This window comes from Arachis ipaensis, chromosome B6 (assembly GCF_059453495.1).
Source record: "Arachis ipaensis isolate K30076 ecotype BB chromosome B6, ASM5945349v1, whole genome shotgun sequence".
Classification (NCBI taxonomy): Eukaryota; Viridiplantae; Streptophyta; class Magnoliopsida; order Fabales; family Fabaceae; genus Arachis; species Arachis ipaensis.
In genome coordinates, this window is record NC_142441.1 from 87,749,745 (window position 1) to 87,763,347 (window position 13,603).

General features: G+C 36.8%; 1 protein-coding gene and 1 non-coding gene across 2 annotated transcripts; both read right to left on the reverse strand.

Annotated features, from left to right (window-relative positions):
• Positions 1-7,835: 7,835 nt before the first annotated feature.
• Positions 7,836-7,943, reverse strand: LOC148561661 (small nucleolar RNA R71). The gene has a single exon (XR_015887353.1). It is a non-coding gene; the product is annotated as a small nucleolar RNA R71 (small nucleolar RNA).
• A 3,644-nt stretch (positions 7,944-11,587) lies between these two features.
• LOC148561662 (tripeptidyl-peptidase 2-like) lies at positions 11,588-13,240 on the reverse strand. The gene is made up of 4 exons (XM_088492122.1): positions 13,115-13,240; positions 12,911-13,011; positions 11,722-11,794; positions 11,588-11,617 (listed from the first exon to the last, which is right to left on the reverse strand). Exons 1-4 carry the CDS (start codon positions 13,238-13,240, stop codon positions 11,588-11,590), a joined length of 330 nt encoding a protein of 109 aa, XP_088348248.1.
• Between the last annotated feature and the right edge of the window lie 363 nt (positions 13,241-13,603).

Consider the following 13,603-nt stretch of genomic DNA (forward strand, 5'->3'; position numbering starts at 1 on the left):
TACTTGATGCGACCCGGTACACTTGCCGGTTAGATTTGTGTGTTTTGGGAGAAATTCACTTTTCCACCAAAATACTCATCACCACCCACATCTCACAACCCACCACAAGCATCACCTGAAGCTCAAAGAATCACTAACTTGGAGACCTTGATAGACAAAATGCTGAAACACCAGGAAATGACAACCAAGAATCATGAAGCTTCCCTGAAGAGCCTAGAGAGGCAAATGGGGCAAATCTCCAAGCAGATCTCTATTGAGAGACCTTCAAGCTCTCTGCCAAGTGACACAATTCCAAATCCTAAGGAAGAATGCAAGGCAATACAATTAAGGAGTGGGAGAACATTGATGAGCAATAATGACACTACAAAGAAGCAAGCAGAGAGCAGCAAAAGGCTAATAGAAGATGAGGAGTAAACAAAGGCAGATGAAACCAAGGATCAAGTTGTGATGCCAAACAAGAGCATTGAGAAACTCAAAGAGAAGGACAACCAACCACACGGTTCAAAAGAAGTAACTCAGGGACAGCAGCAAATAGGAAAGAGCATCACACCTCCACTGCCATATCCCCAGAGGTTCAACAAAGAAACTAAGGACCAACATTTTCATAAGTTCCTTGAGACTTTCAAAAAGCTGGAAATCAATATTCCCTTGGCTGAAGCACTTGAGCAAATGCCTCTGTATGCCAAGTTTTTGAAGGAGCTTATCAATAAGAAAAGAAGTTGGGATGAGAAAAAAACCATACTGCTTACTGAGGAATGCAGAGCCTTGATTCAAAAAGGGCTTCCTCCTAAGCTTGAGGACCCAGGGAGCTTTTTGCTACCTTGCACCATTGGGGAATTAACCATCACTAAAGCAATGTGCGATCTAGGAGCAAGTATCAACTTAATACCATCCTCCTTGGTAAAAAAGTTGCATATAGAGGAAGTTAAACTAGTACAGATATCTCTAGAGCTAGTAGATAAGTCAACGGTATACCCCAGGGGTATGATTGAAAACCTTCTAGTCAAGGTGAACAATTTCATATACCCTGCAGATTTTGTGGTTCTAGATTCAGATGGGGATGATGGTGATTCTATTATACTGGGAAGGCCATTCTTGGCCACTGCTAGAGCTATCATAGACATAGAGCAAGGAGAACTAACTCTCAGGATGCATGATGAGAGTGTCACTCTGAAAGTATTACCAGAAGCCCAGTATAGTAATAGGAGGAGGGACTCTATGGAAATTGACAAGGTGATTCACAACAATATCCCAAGGCAGAAGATTGTGCAGAAGGATGAAAAAGTCCAAGAGGATATTGGAGTATTAGCCACTGAAGAGAGAAATCCCCAAGGTAAGTCTACAGCCATAAAAGAAAGATCAACAAAAAAAGGGATGAAACGCAGAAACAAAACAAAAAGGGGTTGGAAGAACAGGAAGATTCCGACAGAGGGGCTTTCCAAAGGTGACAAAGTGCAATTGATATATCAACAACTGGGAGCAAGCCGACAGACTGATGACTATTACAATGTCAGCAACATACTCTCGTTGGAACATGCTGAAATTGAACACCAGAGAACAAAGAGGAGGATCACAGTCAGGGGAGACAAGTTGAGGCACTACAATCCTCAACCACCATAAAAGAAAGCTACAATGTCAAGCTAGTGACAATAAAAGAGCGCTTGATGGGAGGCAACCCAACCTGAGGTAGTTTTCTTTTCATAGCTATTTTAATAAAAAGGTTAATTAATTTTATCTATATTGCAAGAAGCTAAGTTTGGTATTGCACACCAAAACAATCTGAGGGAGAATGAAGGATTCTAAGTTTGGTGTTCCACCAAAATTTCATCATAAAACGTATTCTCACTTTCTGCATAATGCTAGCTTCAAGCATTTAGATAAACTAGTTAACTATTCTGTTGTTTCCTAAGTTTTCAGTTTTATTACTTTTGAAAAAGAAAAAGAGTTTCACACATGGTTAATCTGATGCATGAGAACCATTGGCAAGGTACTAAGTTTGGTGTTCCCACACCAAAGTAAGTTCAAAAGCCCACAAATAAATCATGCATGCTAACCATTTTTCAAGTGCTTTGGGAACAAGCAACTTTCAATATCATTGCAGAGTGTCATACAAGCTTTTGGAAAGATTAAGCACCATCACCCAAAGAAATGAAAGAGGAATGCTAAAACCAGCAATGAGGATGATGAGGAGGAGGACAGCAAGTAGATTCCAAAAGGTTGTATTGTTCAGTGATTGTTTTATATCAGATACTGCTACGATTGAAAGTGATATAATACCCCTGCTTGTCTGCATAGTATAGTTTTTCTGTAATTCAATAATTAAGATGCTTGATTATTCACAACACTACACTCTTCACACTTGTTTGCACTCAACATTTCAAAAATGCATCACATGAAAGTTCTTTGAAAAGAAGGATTGAGGAATCAAACAATTTTGAGGCAAGCAAAAGATTAGGAGAAGTGGTGGTTCTAGTTGTATGATTATGTATTGAGGTTGCATGCTTGTGAAAACTTGCATGGGAGCTCATAGGCAGGACATGAAGTTCAAAGAAGTATTGTGGAGATTCTCAAAAATCTATTGATCCAAGAAGCAGCAAACAAAACAAAAGAAAATAAAGAAAATACAAAAGCAAAAAGAACATGGCCCAAGGCTCTGAGCATCAATTACTAGGCAGAAAAAGAAAGAAGAAACAAAACTCAAAGAGTTATTAGCCTAGTAAATGCTTGTGGTTGAGTTGTGTCAAAGAAAGAGGCTTGAGCAAGTAAATCCTTAGGGGTGCTTTAACACCTAATACCTTAAAACCAACTGGTTTAGGAGTATTGATTGAAAGCTTATCTAAAGAGCCTCTTTGAGACATGACACTTAGAGTCGAGGCCAAAGCACAGAAACTATAAGCTGCTTCAAGGTGTTTACATATAAAGAGATCTCTATGATACCATTTGGATGAAAATCCTAAGACCTAAGACTCCCAATATGTGAGGACTAGTGAGCACTGAAGCCCTTGCATGAGCATATGATTTAGAGTTTACCCCACTGTCACTTATCACTTCACTCACAGGACTTTACAAGTTGTTCTTCAATCCGTCTTAATTGAAAGAACCTATGAGCATAATTCATTTCTTTCTTGGGGACAAGCAAGCTTTAAGTTTGGTGTTGTGATGACAAGTCATCTTAGCCTAGTTTCACTAGCCTTTTTCTTATGTTTTCATTGGAATTATGCACTTTCTTGAGCCATAAGCAAGCCAATTGGGTAGATTTTCATGCTTCCTTTGATTTAATCAACCATAGATGAATTAATGCAATTTCATGAGGTTTTATGCTATAATTGTCACATATTATGAAAGAATGAATATCTCATGATTTTGAGCATAGCTTTGATGTGTTTGGTTGATTAATGATAGGTGAAGAAAGCTTGGAGAAAGGTTGAAGCAAGAAGGAATGGCTAGGAGGAAGAGAGGACAAAAAGTTTGAGCAAAAGTTTGCCTCAAACTTTAGCTCAAACTTTTGGATTAATTGAAAACGAACCAGGGAGCAAAAAGCTTGACCAAAAGTTTGCCTCAAACTTTTGGGCAAACTTTTGGGCAAAAAGCTGGAGCAAAAGTTTGCCTCAAACTTTTGTGCAAACTTTTGGGCAAAAAGCTTGAGCAAAAGTTTGCCTCAAACTTTTTGGCAAACTTTTGGCATCACAAATCAACACCCTGGAGAGCAAAAGTTTGCGCCAACGTTTGCCTCAAACTTTTTGGCAAACGTTGGCGCATGAACAACACACCCTGGAGAGCAAAAGTTTGTGCCAACGTTTGCCTCTAACTTTTTGGCAAACGTTGGCGCCATGAGTGTGCAAGGGGAGGCCAACGTTTGAGCAAAAGTTTGACCCCAAACTTTTGCCCCAACGTCGGTATCAGCAAAAGAGGGTGGCTGATGTGAAAAGTTTGAGTAAAAGTTTGCCTCAAACTTTTACTCAAACTTTTACTCAAGCTTTCATGATTCCAAACCCGGTTCAATTCGGTTCTTCTCCAAACTCCAAGAGCAATCAACCAAGGCCTCTATCAACCCAATTCTATCAAGAGCAAAGGCCCAATTGAAGGCTTGAAGACCATTTGAAGAAAGTGTATAAATAGCATAGGATTTAAGTTTTTCGGGGAGTTTTTTTTCCTGGAAGTTTTTCAGAGAGCTTTCCCTTTTAGTTTTCATAGAGAGTTTTCGGAAAGCTTTTGGTGTTGAGTGAATTTTAATTTCTAAGTCTTGGGGAAGGAGAATTGAATTCCCTTCCTCTTAGTTTTCTTGCTTTCAATTTCAATTACAATTGTCTTGGATCTTGGGTTGGAGAATTGAAGGAATTCTGTTTCAATTTCATCCTAAGACCTCTTTGTTTCTTTACTGCACAATTGAATTTAAATTTCTGTTAATTGCTTCTTCATCTACTTTCTCTGCAATTTACATTTCCTTTGCAATTGTTCTTGTTGGATCTAGGAAGGCATTGAGATCTAGACTTGGTTATCTAGTCTCTTGGGTCCTGAGATCTGAATTATCATTTTCAATTCTCTGTTCACTGCTTTCAAGCTCATTTACATTTCTGTTTTAAGATCCGGTTCAATTCAAGTCATCCTTTACTTCTCTGCTTGTTGCAATTTTACTTTTCCTTGTTTAATTTCTACAAATCCAATTCCCAATTCCCTTTACAATTCAAGCCATTTACATTTCTTGTACTTTAAGATTCTGCAATTTACATTTCTTGCGTTCTAAGTTTCTGCCATTTAATTTCTTGTTCTTTAAGATTCAGCACTTTAAGTTTCAGTTCTCTTTACTTTCTTACAATTTACCCATTCCCTTTACTTTCCATGCAATTTAAATTTTATAATCACAAATCTCTCAACCAAATCTTGATTCGCTTGACTAAATCAACCACTAAACTAAAATTGCTCAATCCTTCAATCCCTGTGGGATCGACCTCACTCCCGTGAGTTATTATTACTTGATGCGACCCGGTGCACTTGCCGGTTAGATTTGTGTGTTTGGAATTCGTTTTCCAAAAATACACATCAAATTACATAAGTATTTCTATCCCTATTCTATTAATTATTATTCGAAAACACCATTATCAATTTATATCTGCCTAACTGAGATTTGCAAGGTGACCATAGCTTGCTTCATACCAGCAATCTCTGTGGGATTCGACCCTTACTCACGTAAGGTATTACTTGGACGACCCAGTGCACTTGCTGGTTAGTTACACGGAGTTGTGAACCATGGTCTTGGCATCATGTTTTTGGCGCCATTTCCAGGGAAAGAAAGAGCAATGAATTTTACATAATTAAAGTGTAATCATGATTCCGCGTACCAAGTTTTTGGCGCCGTTGCCGGGGATTGTTCGAGTTTGGACAACTGACGGTTCATCTTGTTGCTCAGATTAGGTAATTTTCTTTTTGTTTTCTTTTCCAAAATTTTTCAAAAATCTTTTAAAAATTTTCCTTTTGTTTTCGAAAAAAAAAATAATAATAAATATAATGTTTTCAAAAATAAATTATTCTATGGCTTCAAAACTTTTAAGAATGAATTCTAGTGTTTCATGAAGCATGTGAAGCCTGGCTGGCTGTAAAGCCATGACTAAATTCTTTTGGACTGAGGCTTCCAACAATCAGCTGTTATACGACTGTAGGGTATGTCAGGCATGTCATGTTTGAATTACATGCTGAAGCTTGGCTGGCCATTGGCCATGTCTAGTGTTTTGGACCGGAGCTTTCATTGAAAGCTTGACTGGCTAGTGAGCCATGTCTAATTCCTGGACTGAAGCTTTAGACTAACATGGCAAGATTCCTGGAATTCATATCAAAAATTTTGGAATCCTTATTTTTCTTTCTTTCTAAATAATTTTCGAAAAATATAAAATAAAAATCCAAAAAAAATTAGAAAATCATAAAAATCAAAAAATATTTTGTGTTTCTTGTTTGAGTCTTGAGTCATATCATAAGTTTGGTGTCACTTGCATATGCATCTTGCATTTTTCGAAAATATCATGCATTCATAGTGTTCTTCATGATCTTCAAGTTGTTCTTGGTAAGTCTTCTTGTTTGATCTTGATGTTTTCATGTTTTGTGTCTTTTCTTGTTTTACATGTGCATTTTTCGTTTCTTAGAGTCTAAACATGAAAGATTTCTAAGTTTGGTGTCTTACATGTTTTCTTTGCATAAAAAATTTTTCAAAAATATTTTCTTGATGTTCATCTTGACATTCAAAGTGTTCTTGGTGTTCATCTTGACATTCATATCATTCATGCATGCATTCATTGTGTTGATTCAAAATTTTCATGCATTGAGTCTTTTTGTTGTTTTTCTCTCTCATCATAAAAATTCAAAAATCAAAAAAATATCTTTCCCTTTTTCTCTTATCAAATTCAAAAATTTGGATTGACTTTTTCAAAAATTTTTAAAATAAAATTGTTTCTCATGAGTCAAATCAAATTTTCAATTTGAAAATCTTATCTTTTTCAAAATCTTTTTCAAAAATCAAATCTTTTTCAAAATTCTTAGTTATTTTCGAAAATTCCAAAAATATTTTTCAAAAATCTTTTTCTTATTTTTATATCAAATTTTTGAAAATAACATAATCAATTAATGTTTTGATTCAAAAATTTGAAGTTTGTTACTCGCTTGTTAAGAAAGATTCAAACTTTAAGTTCTAGAATCATATCTTGTAATTTCTTATGAATCAAGTCATTAATTGAGATTTTAAAAATCAAATCTTTTTCAAAAACTAATTCCTATCATATCTTTTCAAAAATATCTTCTCATCTTATCTTTTTCAAAAATTTGATTTCAAAATATCTTCTCTAACTTCCTAACTTCTTATCTTTTCAAAATTGATTTTCAAATTTGTTTCAACTAACTAACTAACTTTTTGTTTGTTTCTTAACTTTTTCAAAACTACCTAACTAACTCTCTCTCTCTCATTTTCGAAAATATCTCCCCCCTTTTTCAAAATTTCTTTTTAATTTATTAATTATTTTAGTTCTTAAATCTTAATTTTCAAAAATTACTAACATTTTTCAAAAACTATTTTCAAAAATCACTAACTCTTTCTCAAAAATTATTTTCGAAAATTCCTTCTCTCTCATCTTATTCTATTTATTTATTCATCTACTAACATCTCATCTCACATCTCAACCCTCCTCACAGTTGTGTTTCTTTCATTATATTACATTCTTTGTCTCCCCCTCTTCTTCTACTCATACAGGGATCCCTATACTGTGGTATAAAGGATTTCTATTATTATTATTATCTTTCTATGCCCTCTTCTTTGTCATATGAGCAGGAGCAAGGATAAGAACATTCTTGTGGAAGCAGATCCAAAACCTGAAAGGACTCTAAAAAGGAAACTAAGAGAAGCTAAATTACAATAATCCAGAGATAACCTTTCAGAAATTTTCGAACAAGAAGAGGAGATGGCAGCCGAAAATAATGATAATGTAAGGAAGATGCTTGGTGACTTTACTGCACCTAATTCCAATTTACATGGAAGAAGCATCTCCATTCCTGCCATTGGAGCAAACAACTTTGAGCTGAAACCTCAATTAGTTTCTCTGATGCAGTAGAACTGCAAGTTTCATGGACTTCCATCTGATGATCCTTTTCAGTTCTTAACTGAATTCTTGCAGATATGTGATACTGTTAAGACTAATGGAGTAGATCCTGAAGTCTACAGGCTCATGCTTTTCCCTTTTGCTGTAAGAGACAGAGCTAGATTATGGTTGGATTCTCAACCCAGAGACAGCCTGAACTCTTGGGATAAGCTGGTCACGGCTTTCTTAGCCAAGTACTTTCCTCCTCAAAAGCTGAGCAAGCTTAGAGCTGATGTTCAAACCTTCAGACAGAAAGAAGGTGAATCCCTCTATGAAGCTTGGGAAAGATACAAACAGTTGACCAAAAAGTGTCCTTCTGACATGCTTTCAGAATGGACCATCCTGGATATATTCTATGATGGTTTATCTGAGTTATCTAAGATGTCATGGGATACTTCTGCACGTGGATCCATTCACCTAAAGAAAACGCCTGCAGAAGCTCAAGAACTCATTGACATGGTTGCTAATAACCAGTTCATGTACACTTCTGAAAGGAATCCTGTGAGCAATGGGACGCCTATGAAGAAGGGAGTTCTTGAAGTTGATACTCTGAATGCCATATTGGCTCAGAATAAAATATTGACTCACCAAGTCAATATGATCTCTCAGAGTCTGCATGGAATGCAAGCTGCATCCAACAGTACTCGAGAGGCATCTTCTGAAGAAGAAGCTTATGATCCTAAAAACCCTGCAATAGCAGAGGTAAATTATTTAGGTGAACCTTATGGAAACACCTATAACTCATCATGGAGAAATCATCCAAATTTCTCATGGAAGGATCAAAAGCCTCAACAAGGCTTTAATAATGGTGGAAGAAACAGGTTTAACAATAATAAACCTTTTCCACCATCCACTCAGCAACAGACAGAGGACTCTGAACAAAATACTTCTAATTTGGCAAACTTAGTCTCTGATCTGTCCAAGGCCACTGTGAGTTTCATGAATGAAACAAGGTCTTCCATTAGAAATTTGGAAGCACAAGTGGGCCAGCTGAGTAAAAGGATCACTGAAATCCCTCCCAGTACTCTCCCAAGCAATACAGAAGAGAACCCAAAAGGAGAGTGCAAGGCCATTGACATAAGCACCATGGCCGAACCTACAAGGGGAGTGGAGGACGTGAATCCCAAGGAGGAAGACCTCCTGGGACGTCCAGTGATCAATAAGGAGCTTCCCTCTGAGGAACCAAAGGACTCTGAGGCTCATCTAGAGACCATAGAGATTCCATTGAACCTCCTTATGCCCTTCATAAGCTCTGATGAGTATTCCTCTTCTGAAGAGAATGAGGATGTTACTGAAGAGCAAACTGCCAAGTTTCTTGGTGCAATCATGAAGCTGAATGCTAAATTATTTGGCATTGATACTTGGGAAGTTGAACCTCCCTTGTTCATCAATGAACTAAGTGATCTGGATCAACTAACATTGCCTCAGAAGAGACAGGATCCTGGAAAGTTCATAATACCTTGTACCATAGGCACCATGATCTTTATAGCTCTGTGTGACCTTGGTTCAGGAATAAACCTCATGCCCCTCTCTGTAATAGAGAAACTGGGAATCTATGGGGTGCAAGCTGCTAAAATCTCATTAGAGATGGCAGACAGTTCAAGAAAACAGGCTTATGGACAAGTAGAGGACGTGTTAGTAAAGGTTGAAGGCCTTTACATCCCTGCTGATTTCATAGTCCTGGATACTGGAAAGGAAGAGGATGAATCCATCATCCTAGGAAGACCTTTCCTGGCCACAGCAAGAGCTGTGATTGATGTTGACAGAGGTGAAATAGTCCTTCAATGGAATAAGGACTCCCTTGTGTTTAAAACTCAAGGATCTCCCTCTGCAACCATGGAGAGGAAGCAGAAAAAGCTTCTCTCAAAGCAGAGTCAACCAGAGCCCCCACAGTCAAACTCTAAGTTTGGTGTTGGGAGGCCACAACCAAACTCTAAGTTTGGTGTTGAACTCCCATATCCAAACTCTAAGTTTGGTGTTGGAGAGTCTCAACAAAGCTCTGCACATCTGTGAGGCTCCATGAGAGCCCACTGTCAAGCTATTGATATTAAAGAAGCGCTTGTTGGGAGGCAACCCAATTTTTATTTATCTAACTATATTTTTCTTAGTTATATGTCTTTGTAGGTTCATGATCATGTGGAGTCACAAAATAAATATAAAAATTGAAAACGGAATCAAAAATAGCAGAAGAAAAATCACACCCTGGAGGAGCATCTCTCTGGCGTTCAGCGCCAGAACAGAGCATGGTTCTGGCGCTGAACACCCAAAATGGGCAGCTTCTGGGCGCTGAACGCCAGAACAGGCATGGTTCTGGCGTTCAACGCCAGAAATGGCACACAAATGGGCGTTGAACGCCCAAAATGGGCACCAACCTGGCGCTGAACGCCCAGAGTTGTGTGCAAAGGCATTTTACAGGCCTAATGGGTGTAGGGATGTAAATGCCTTGACACCTAAGGATCTGTGGACCCCACAGGATCATCTCAGGATCTGTGGACCCCACAGGATCCCCACCTACCTCATCATCTCTCTTTCCATTCATGATCATCCCTTCTGTTTTCCATTTACCACTCACATCGATACACCCACTACCTTCAAAATTCAACATCTCTCTCCCATCCAATCCCACCCATATGGCCGAATACACACCTCCATCCATCTCCTCCGTATCTTCTTCTTCTTCTTTTTCTATTCTTTCTTCTTTTGCTCGAGGGCGAGAAACATTATAAGTTTGGTGTGGTAAAAGCATAGCTTTTTTGTTTTTTCCATAACCATTGATGGCACCTAAGGCCAGAGAAACCTCTAGAAAGAGGAAAGGGAAGACAAAAGCTTCCATCAAGGGTCTATAGCTCAGCGGTAGAACATTTGACTGTAAATCAAGAGATCCCTGAGATACCTCAGGGGATACATTTTCTTCCACATAATTATTGGAAGCAACTAAGGGTGGAACATCAAGAGCACTCCATCATCCTTCATGAAATCAGAGAAGATCTAAAAGCAATGAAGGAGGAGCAACAAAGACAAGGAAGAGACATAGAAGAGCTCAAGGACATCATTGGTTCCTCAAGAAGGAAACGCCATCATCACTAAGGTGGATTCATTCCTTGTTCTTATTTCTTCTGTTTTTCGTTTTCTATGTCACTACAAGAAAAACACCCATTCAGGTACACTTGAAAAGTGTAGCCAAAAGTGAAAAAAAATGATGCCTTAGGCTACGGCTACGCTTTTTGGGCTACGGCTACGCTTTTTGGAGTGATTCCTATTCGGCCGTTGCCTATTCTCAAAGGCTACGCTTTTCTGCACCAAGGGCTACGCTTTTGACGTTTGGGAATAGGGTACGCTTTTCAAGTGATGCTATCCAGGACCAAAGGCTACGCTTTTCAGCTTCCATTTTTGCCAGAATAGGCTACGCTTTTCAACGCTACTGCATCACCTGTAAAGCGTAGCCACATTGTATACCATGACTACTTTTTATAAGTGTAGCCTTAGGTCCCTCGTTTTTTTTTATATATATATACTATAGCTACTGTTTATAAGTGTAGCCTTAGGTCTCATTTTTTTTTCTATATATATATATATATAATTTTCTAATAATTATTAATACAACATAATAATTAATAATATGATTATATGTATAATAATTCTGCATTTTTATTTAAATGAGTTAAATATTATAAAATAAAAATAAATACATAATTATACTAAATAATTTCTTTAAATAATAAAAATTATCTCTAACCAAAATATATTTATAATAATGATCCAAAAGTACTAGAATGAAGTTAATTGTAAAAATTCATACATTTCACACTAAAGTAAGCATAACCATATCAAAATAAGCATAATATCACTTAGAATTTACTAGTAATACTCTACAAAAAAACATATCCTACATACATAAGTATTTTCTAATAAAATCTGCATCCCACAAATCAATAGCAGTTGAAAAATAGGTCTTTGTCTTTGCTGATAGTTCAAGCTTCAAGGTAGCCCTCAACATGGTTCTGCATAAATATGGATGCATTTTTTTTGTTAGTAAAAATAAGTAGGCACAAATTATAGCCTTGTACATTTAAATGAAAAAAGATAGGAGAAATAGATCACCAGCCTCAAAAAGTCGCCATGAAGCTTCTCCTCTGCTTCTATAGCTTCTCCTCAAAAAGTATGCAAAGTCTAAAACACTAATAACACCATTGATAACAATGACAAGCATACAGAAATCCAGAATCAGTCTTATTCCTTTTTGTATGAATTAAGAGTGAAATCAATCAACAACACTAAGCCAAAATGTGCACTCGTAAGGTTTTGGTCAATGGAGGCAACGTTGAGGTCTAAAATAGCATTAATCTCCTTCACTTTTTAATGTAGCACAGTACAATGCAGACACCAAAGAAAACACAAGTAATTTCACTCAGCAATCCCTTGATTTCTATCAAAGATTCTAACAATAGGACAATAATGAATACAACTGAAGTAATATTGCTTGGATTTAACTCTTCTAATGAATTGTTTAATTTTTTTTATCTAATTACTTATTATTAATTCGCTACGATTATTCATATCTATCCACGCTGTCAGGAAAATTGGACTCTAGAATATGCAAGGCTCAAAGCAAGGGTGGAAGTCTTAGAGAGAAATCAAAGGTATCAAAGAAAATAATTAAGTAAAAGCAAGGGTTTGTGTTCCTATATTATATGCTTTTTAATTTTTCTTTTTCAGGAATTTTATGGGACAAGATCTGCAATGCTTAAGTCTAAAAGAGCTTCAGAATTTAGAACAGCAGCTTGATTCTGCCCTCAAACAAGTTAGATCACTAAGGGTAGTAAAACCATGCAAACCTTGGGTGTTTTTGGCCATATATATAGTGATGATGATTCTGATTTTACTTATATGTAATATATAACTTGCAGAACCAACTCATATATGAGGATATCTCAGTGCTTCAGGAAAAAGTTAGTCTCAGTTTGTGTAAACTTTACATTTCGAAAATATCTTATAAGCATAATAAATTACTAAAAAGTTATGATAAAATAAAAGTACTCTTAAGAGAGAATAGGAAAGCACAAAAAGGTCATCATGAGTCCTACAAAACATATATAAATGAACAAAAACACAAGCAATTGAACAAGAAAACAATCAAAATACTAAGTCTAAACTATCAACAAAATTTCTAGTTTTCTTTTGTTAATTGGTACACCTAAACATGCTTAAGTAAAGACAAATGCAAAAGTAGCAGAATAATAAGAAAAGACAATCTAAACATTCAAATATAATGAAACACGTAATGGAGTACTCACGTTAGTGTCAGTGCAAGTATCTGCTTTCCAGAGGGAAGTTTGTCACGATCAGTCGTAAGTGCACTAATCTTAGCATCTGTTGGTCTATAAGGGATCCTTATCTGTAAGTTCAACACAAATTAGGAGAAAAGTTAACCTCTTTACTGTCCAACATCACAAGCACAATGGTACAGAACAAGAAGGAAACAAACTTTACAAGGAAACCTTGTTTAGTATTGCTAAAGGTGCAAGTCTCTTAGATGCCAGTAATGCTTCAGCATTAATTCTAACTGGTGCTTCACTCCCATCAAGTACAATTTCCTCTTGGTTGACTTTTACACCATGAAACATAACTTAGAATTTTATTAAAATTAGCAAGATTGTATCTTTTGCCTACATAATGTGGGTTAGTGGCTTGGCCAATTCAAAAAACTGAGATCCAGCTTAATTTGAAGAAAGATAAAAGAGAGAGGGGGAAGATGGGAAGAGAAAGGAAGATTTATCCAAAACTTTGGACACAGAAAATAAATTCTTCATACAAATATGAATTGTATCACCTTCAGATCCACACTTGGAGTCTCTTGACTCCCTATGCCACTTGACCAAAACTGAGCTATGACTAGTTCCAATGTTTGACCACCTACAACCTTGAAGGCGAAGCTTTTGGCAGCAGGGGAAGAAAAAGTCATCACACTCCTCCATGTCAACGGTCTA

Bases quoted from the DNA above. Each gene is read 5' to 3' on its own strand.
- LOC148561662 (XM_088492122.1), bottom strand. From the start codon at position 13,240: ATGTTTCATGGTGTAAAAGTCAACCAAGAGGAAATTGTACTTGATGGG. The intron at 13,012-13,114 runs GTTTCCTTGTAA...TTGAACTTACAG, and splicing joins CTTTAGCAATACTAAACAAG to ATAAGGATCCCTTATAGACC. The intron at 11,795-12,910 runs GTGAGTACTCCA...TGGTGTTATTAG, and splicing joins ATACTTGCACTGACACTAAC to TGTTTTAGACTTTGCATACT.